Source organism: Sphaeroforma arctica (assembly GCF_001186125.1).
Source record: "Sphaeroforma arctica JP610 unplaced genomic scaffold supercont1.1757, whole genome shotgun sequence".
Lineage (NCBI taxonomy): Eukaryota > Ichthyosporea > Ichthyophonida > Sphaeroforma > Sphaeroforma arctica.
In genome coordinates, this window is record NW_014038801.1 from 1 (window position 1) to 8162 (window position 8162).

An 8162-nucleotide genomic window follows, 5' to 3' on the forward strand; every position below is an offset into this window, starting at 1 on the left:
GTGTGTTATTTGTCGTGTATGTGTGTGTGTTATTTTTTGTCGTGTGCGTGTGTGTGTGTGCGTGTGTGTGCGTGTGTGTGTGTGCGTGTGTGTGCGTGTGTTTGTGTGCGTGTGTGTGCGTGTGTGTGTGTGCGTGTGTGTGCGTGTGTGTTCATGTATGCATCGTTTAGATGACCCTGTTGACCTGTCCTTGTTATATAAATATTTACAAATAAGTTGTGCTTTGTAAAAACGCCTCGTCCACAGTCCACGACTGGATACCGCCAGATTATATTTTGCCCGTATTAAGGCATATAGCCTGTTTGCGCGCTATATTGTATATCTCATGGCCACTCGGCAATCGCCCTCGGCCAATCGGCCCCCTGGCATCTGCCCTCTATGATATTGAACTGGGAGTCTGGCCCTGGGCCCCCTGGGGCCTGGAGCAGGTCTCATAACGGAAACTATGAGCCTTACGACTATTTGCACACTGCGGTGCTCATAGACGTAAGTTTCTTACGTATTTACGTTTATATTCAGTGCGTTAACGTCAAAACGTAGTACTTCTACGCTGTATATGGGTTACGTACTTACGTTACATAACTCTATGAGCCCTGGCCCGGAGGCTGAGGGCTAGTGGGGTCTCTCTGATCTCTATACTCTGTACATAGGGCCCTCTAGTAGAGAGGGGCTGAGAGCCTGGGAGTCTGGGACTGGTGCAGTGGAGTCTGGTGATCTGGATTTGGGTCTCTGGGCTCTCTCATGATCTCATCTCTGGGCTCTATGCTCGGTCACTCGGAGTCGTAGAGACGGAGACCCGTACAATATAATTGTGCAGAAGTCTTTTTTTTTTAGTGAATACTGAACAACAACTAAAAGTAAAAACTGTATTTATTTATTTATTGTTTAGAAATGAAAATAACATGGCACTACTGACTACCAATATGAATATCATGGCTTTAAAAATAATGACTAAATATGTATGTATACAACTCCTTCTTCTTTTTTTTAAGTATGAGTACATAACTGTTATTTTTACAAAAACAAATGCATAAGTGTTGTAGTTGTTTAAAAAGTAGCCATTGAAGATTGAGGATAGCCTTCAGTTTTAGTACAGGCCAATGTGTGTTGATCAGTGTATCCTAGCATATTCAAATTCCAAGATATCTTGTTTTAATATTTATATTGCTTCATGAGTATCCCAGCAGCTGAACCGTGCCATCTAAAAAAAATTGTTGAAAAATGTTTTTTAAAAACGATCAACCCCCCCAAGCTATAGTATGGATCGTGACGTGGACTGTGGACATCGTCATGTTGACTGTCATGACACTTTTTTTCTATCACCGACCCGAGGGCCATAGGCCATAGCCTCCTATGTTCTTTTTAGGAGGCTATGAGTCTATGACCGACCAAGCATATATATTTTGAACTTGTGACCTGTCTCTCTCGCTCTACGATGAATTTGATATCTCAAAGTCATATTAGTCTTGAAAGTGCCTTGAAAGTTCAAGCTTGCTCCATTGCAACTTGGCATTGATTATACGATAGTTATTCCTATCTGAAGTATACAGCACTAAAAAAAGGCAACGCTGATTATTGCCTGTTCTTTGGCACAAAGAATTTGGTCAAGTGATACGAATCTATTCACTTGATTTCGATTGCCAAAATTATGAGGACTCAAAAGGGTATTGTGATCCTGAACATCGCTGCATGACCTTTATTTGACTTTCCAAGTTATACCATGTTTTGAGAAGAGCAACTACATATCAACATTGAGCGAAGATTCTATCTATGTTTGTTCTGTCCAGCCACAAACCAGCATTAGTGCGAGACCGGCATCATACCCGTCAAAGTGAAGCTGTGCGCTTCATCCATTCTCCATCTCCTAGCGGTATCAGGATTTAACATATTTGTCAATAACACCCTGGCTCGATACGGAAGGGCACGCCAAGTGGGCGAGTATCCAAGACAGCCTCTCTCTGCCCATGCGACGTAAAGCGGGTCATTCAGAGCAGCTACCCGCCAAGGGAAACATGCTGTTAGCGCACAGTAGATTGTGACTCCAAGGGCAAAGACGTCACACTTTTTCAGGTCCAATTGGCTATCCGCCGGACTTTCTACATCTACGCGTTTCTGGAATATCTCATCGACGAGTTCAGGCGACATGTAGTGCATTGTGCCGGCTCTCGGATTGAAGTATGCAGGATTGATATCTTTCAATACTAATGCTTCGCCAAAATCGAGCACGCGTATACCGCCGTCCTTGGTGGCCAAACATACATTGTCTGCCTTAATATCTCTATGTACAATGCCAAGCTCATGGATACGACTGAAAGCGCCGGTCAATTGCGCTATCATTGGTTTAAAGTATTCAAAAGTATAGCCTGACTCTGTCTTAACTATCAAGTCCACTAAGCTCCCACCAGTACATAACTCCATGACCAAATAGATGTCGTTGTCAGCATCTTCAATAATTAGGTCATATGCTGTCACCACATGCTCTAATTCACTCAGCTGCTGTAAAACCTCGTATTCATGTTGCATTTGCAGCTGATTTGCGTTATAATCTCCTCTTTTCAGAGCTACTCGTCTGCCTGTCGCACTCTCCATAGCAGCATATACAGCGCATGTCGAGCCCTCTACCAGTCTACTCTGTTCGACATAAAGTGGCCCTTCTAATGAGTCTGCAGATTCAACTACCAATGGCGACGATTTGAATGAATTTCGATTGCCTCGAATGGACAGACATGATGCAATTTGTTCTTCTTCAACTGTGTATTCCGAGACAACTCTGCCTTTCTTCGCCGATTTCCCGGACAATGTCAACTTCCGCATCTTCCGGACTAAACGTTTTGAACGCGGACTCCAATTCGGAATCGTCAGGCCTAGACTCCCTACAAGGGTTGTTTTTCTTGTCATGATGTGTATGATTATTTCTACTGAGGACAAGAAGTGAAGGCAAATGGAACGAACTAACACTCTTTATCTCCTTTAGCATGAGAACTTGGATGGTTTAGTGATGAGCAGCTGTGGCAAGTTTGTATGCACGTTTGTCTTCTCAGCCAATAGAAATTATGCTAACCAACGACGCTCCACAGTGAACAAGGACAAGATTGGTAAAATCAAAATCATGCACTTTGTTGATTGTTTTGCTTTGTTTTGTTTTCAATATTGTTTTACAACCTTAAAGCAAATAGTTTTTAGTTGTTAAAAAAATGAGCACTTCTTTAGCCATAAAGCACCTTTGCGTTTCCGGTTTCCCGAATTCCCAGACTTTTTATTTCCTTTATTGATAAATAATCAATTTTCAGTGAATTTTGAATGGAAACAATCGTGCATTCTACTTGTAGCCAATAAAACAATAGTGTTTACAAAATGTACAATTGTAGAATGTTTAAATGGTCAACTATGGAGGCTCTGGAGCATTTGTAATCTGAGATACTGGTCTGGTAAACGACATCTACAGTCACCTATAAAAATTAAGGCCATAAATACCAGTAGATCGATACTACTTACACTGTATAAAACTGAACTGGTTTCCGACACGGTTGTTGTCTTTTACTTTTACATGTGAGACATATATTGTTCAACTAAACATGTTCGATCCGTTTGAAGCTCTATATTTCCGAAATGGCAGTTTGATTTCCGACACGCCGAAAATGTACTGTATTTTATTATTTTAAATCTATAGCCTATATTTATGTTCCTCCAATATTTCGAGTCTTGAACTGAAATATCAGAATTGAGAATTTAGATAAGAAAAAAAGTAAGAAAGTGCCGCGACAGGAACAACCACAGAAAATTCAAGAACTATGTCGTAATATACTAATGTCGTTTACCAGGACAGTGGTCTGAAATATTTAATACATAAAATGATATAGATAAAATATTTTCCATAGATCATTTCAATCTTTCAAAGAATAATTACTCAAGTCTGTGATTTGTTAGAAGTGTCTTACTTAAAACTCTCAGAGCGACCCTGGGCATTACTTTAAAAAATATATCTACCGAACCCAGTCTCAGTCAAATGAGTGACCAGTGTTGGTTAATAAAAATACAACTGTTGAACTGTTGCTATGAAAGTCGTACTCATTCGAGGCATTTTTTTACTGTTCCCACTCACAGTCTGATGAACTCTAAACTTCTGAAGTTCTGAACTCTGCAGGCTGAAGACTGATGACTGATGACTCGATGCGATATTCGTGTCATACCTATTATAGCTTACCGTCTCAGACCTGAGCTGCAGCAAGGGACAGGCGTCATGAACTTGTGATTCATAAATATACTCATAACTCGAGCACAACATCTTATCGTACCAATCAGAGGTGATGCCTTTCTCGCCCATGTGGCTTGAACAGAGGAGATCGTCATCGTATAAAATTGGCTAGAATGCATTTATAGCCCCCCGCCTGAAACAATAAACCATACTACATGACCTAGGAAAGAGAATATGAAATTTCATAGCAGTATTGCTTTCGAACCTGGTTTCGCTGTTCAAATTTGTCGACATCAGCTAAATCGAGATTTGGCACTAAAGCACTTCCAGCGTCTCATTTCCCCTTCTAGACAGTCGGTCTGAGCTTGGTACACCTCGTAGTACAGGCTCATCTAGGAATGAAGAGAGATGGAGGACGTGTATGATGGCGAAAGAAAAAAATGCTATCTGTTCAGTTTAGGTTGGGACAATAAACGCTGTCGTCTACACACCACACTGTAGTGTTGGCCGACAAGTACATTCTGTAAATGTCACAAACGACAATATATCAATACTAGCTCCATTTATACCAGCTCCATTTATACCAGCTCCATTTCGAAATCCAACGTGATTTGGCATCATAGCTTAACACAATACGGTAAATCCTGTCTACTTTAAGGAGTCATTTGCGCTTTTGTACTCTTAGTATAATGGTCTTGACAGTCACCTATAATACTTAAAATAGACATAGTCTACAAAAATACTCAATCATGGGCAGGGTCAACTTTATGTGTAGTAACTTTAGGCTCGTTCTACTCCAGCCGCAGGGAGCATGATGATGGTTTGACCATTAAGATATGAGGTGGTCTGGGATGAAAACAGGAGAGTTTCCTTGCGCAATTACGAATTATGTGCATTAAGAGATTCCGTTGTGTTCACCAACCGGGGCCCATGAATTCCCACATACGCGAACGAACACCGAATAACGACTCAAAAGATATAAGGTACCCATCGATCTTGTTGGTGCTCGGAAATCGATATATATAATGGAACTAGCTTATATCGAAAACAGCCATCTAAGTAGAACCGATGAGTATCACGATTGACCCTCCTTGATTTAATAGTATTCGCCTGCGCCTGGTGAGCTTCTCGCCGCTCGCATCGCACTCGATTCTATGGACTGATCCGCAGTAGTCAACTGCGCTGACCACGCACTTGAAGAACAAACTGAGACACGAATATTTAATAATATTGCATAATTACATAGGATACGCACTCTACTCGTATTTTGCCATACCTTGAGATTAAGTAGTATAGTCACACACCGACCTATAGGAAAACTGCTAGCAAGAGACGCATCATAGATAATATAGAAGGTATATATAGCTGATTCAAGCGAGAAGCACGAGTAATGTTGTCATATGTTTATGTAGCACAGATATGGGCATCCTACGGCATCATCGGTATAAACGAGATACGAGTATTGCCAACGTGAAAGCACCTTACACGTAGATAGGGCAATGCGCATAGCATTCTCAATTCAAGATCTCCTTTCGTTGATTGGATCCCCGGATCAGCCGCAGTTGAGAATTCATGCCAACAGGTTGTTCCTTGTAGAAAACTATATTTCTAAAAGAACATATTAGAGAAGTTCTCCTATGTTGCCATGACGTCAGTAATATCGAACTCACAATGCCACAAGACTCCCCAGAACTTGTGTTTACAATCACATCTCATGTACTGCCTCTAGCAGCCATGGAAATCTGCAGCCGCTTGTTCAAATGTACTGTCAGTGATGGATGCGCGGATGCTCTCGAAGAATACCCAATAGTGGTGCATGTTGTGCCTGAGTGGTAAGTCGGAGGGAAATTCGTATAGACTAATATCAGATTAAAGTATGTATATTGATGGTCTTAAACATGCTCTGAAGAGGTTTTTGATCAGCATATATACATTATAGCAACTGGAATATGAGTGTACACATTGATAGTACGATACGAACGACGCCAAACAATGGTATGTCCAGTATATAGCGACCTATTGTTATTTTCGGACCACAAAGAAAGTAAAAATGGTTATTGACATTTTTCACAAGACTTCGTTCAAATTCCTCTTGCATTTAAATATATATAAACGCTCACAACGCACAAGCACACATGCCGATAGCACCAACGATCCTCCACATATGCCTTCGCTAGTTCTACATACGCGTTTATACGGGTGGATACATTCACGTCAAGTACTTACATCATTAGCAGGACCTGGGCTAACATCTCGTGCGTTAGAAGAAGATGGTGCAGATAGGATCTCCTACAGGAAACGTAAACAAGTCATAAACCGATGGACAAGAGAATGAGAAGATTTATGGCATTGACTTTGTTGAACCAAAGAGATGTTGAATCAATAGGGAAACTCCGATAAAGTCATGCTGACAGGTGTCTTGAGAACCTGGTTGCACTCGACATGGGCATTCGAGCAAATGTTACTGAAGATCAATGTGTAATAAACCATTGGAAAGAAGTGATAACCCATTGGAATGAAGTGATAACCCATTGGAAAGAAGTGATAACCCATTGGGAAGAAGTAATAAACCATTGGAAAAAAGTGATAAACCATTGGAAAGAAGTGATAAACTATTTAAAGGAGGTTCAAGACGCAAAGAACCACGCAAGTCATGCAATCGAAGCAGGCCGAAAGTAGATTCGTGGGTTGGTTGAATAACACGAAGATCCAGGTGAAGCTGCATAAACACATACATGCACTTCGACCATAAATAAAGACCAGATAGAGACACATACGTGTGGTGCTGACAGGCAAAGCATTTGCAACCAGGCAGCAGTGGCGTGTGGTCGTTGCTGAAGACACTGTCGTACAACGACAGTGGTCGAGTTCTGTCTGTGCCCTCTGCCGGGTGTGGCTCCATCCCTGAGACCAAAAAGCCGAACGAAAGGTGCAATCGAAGACAGAAGTATGAGTGGAATACTAGGCCAGTCAGAATTAGCTTGATCCTCACGTAAACGACACTACAATATATAAACCCGTACGAGGCTGATAGCTGAGAACAGCTTGAGCCTTCAACAAAAGGTGGTTGCATATCCAGGCAAATACAGGGGAATCTAGATGCAATTGGTTAGAGATTTCACAGAAAGCCGACTCTATTTTGATACTTGACAATATATGAGCTAGCATTGAAGTCAGAATCTTAAGCGTTTCAATATATGCGATGTTTGTATAGAACTCGTAAGCCGATACAAGCATGAGCATAGCAAAGAACATATGACGTTTGTACAGCTGGTGTGGTAAACGTGGTGTACTACGGGGTCAAGGCATACAAAACTGTTTACTGTTTCTTTCGTTCTATTACAGAACGTCTTCCGGTTGAGTTCGTTGTGTGGATGCAACGTATGAGTGGCACTTGCGTAGACAGTTGTGCGAAATGTGAGCTCTGATACCGTACACGTCCTCAGTGTTCACTTGTGCGTGGGTCTCGGCGCTAACAAGTGCCGAGAAGACTTGACATAGACCACTCTCTGATAACTATAAACAGAACACTAAATGTGCCATGACCAATAGGTCAATAGTAGCAACGGTGGCAGGATCTCGAAGTGTTTGTGTGAAACCACCAGCAATCAATTGCTCGACTGTATTTAAAAATACTCGGATTGTGCCGAATAAAAGAACCGACAGGCTGATGCGACCCCCAGGTTGTGCTTGCCCACCAGCTACTCAGAAGCACTACAAACACGACTTACATGAACAGGCACCAACAAACTACTAAATACACGTTGCACCGGATACGAACAAGCTACTATATACACGTTGCACCGGAAACGAACAAGCTACTATATACACGTTGCACCGGATACGAACAAGCTACTATATACACGTTGCACCGGATACGAACAAGCTATTATATACACGTTGCACCGGATACGAACAAGCTACTATATACACGGAGCTACTATATACACGTTGCACCAGATACGAA

At 41.6% G+C, this 8162-nt stretch overlaps 2 protein-coding genes across 2 annotated transcripts; both read right to left on the reverse strand.

Annotated features, from left to right (window-relative positions):
• Positions 1-1135: 1135 nt before the first annotated feature.
• Positions 1136-2940, reverse strand: SARC_11562 (CAMK protein kinase). The gene has a single exon (XM_014294349.1). The coding sequence runs from the start codon at positions 2896-2898 to the stop codon at positions 1801-1803; it is 1098 nt and encodes a 365-aa protein (XP_014149824.1). The 5' UTR covers positions 2899-2940; the 3' UTR covers positions 1136-1800.
• A 2647-nt stretch (positions 2941-5587) lies between these two features.
• Positions 5588-7100, reverse strand: SARC_11563 (hypothetical protein). Its single transcript, XM_014294350.1, has 3 exons — positions 6973-7100; positions 6422-6484; positions 5588-6020 (listed from the first exon to the last, which is right to left on the reverse strand). Exons 1-3 carry the CDS (start codon positions 7095-7097, stop codon positions 5921-5923), a joined length of 288 nt encoding a protein of 95 aa, XP_014149825.1. The 5' UTR covers positions 7098-7100; the 3' UTR covers positions 5588-5920.
• Between the last annotated feature and the right edge of the window lie 1062 nt (positions 7101-8162).

Coding starts and splice junctions, on each gene's coding strand:
- SARC_11562 (XM_014294349.1), bottom strand. CDS start 2,898: ATGACAAGAAAAACAACCCTTGTAGGGAGTCTAGGCCTGACGATTCCG.
- SARC_11563 (XM_014294350.1), bottom strand. CDS start 7,097: ATGGAGCCACACCCGGCAGAGGGCACAGACAGAACTCGACCACTGTCG. Junction 6,485..6,972: donor TTTGCCTGTCAGCACCACAC/GTATGTGTCTCT, acceptor CGTTTCCTGTAG/GAGATCCTATCTGCACCATC. Junction 6,021..6,421: donor GCCCAGGTCCTGCTAATGAT/GTAAGTACTTGA, acceptor CTTACCACTCAG/GCACAACATGCACCACTATT.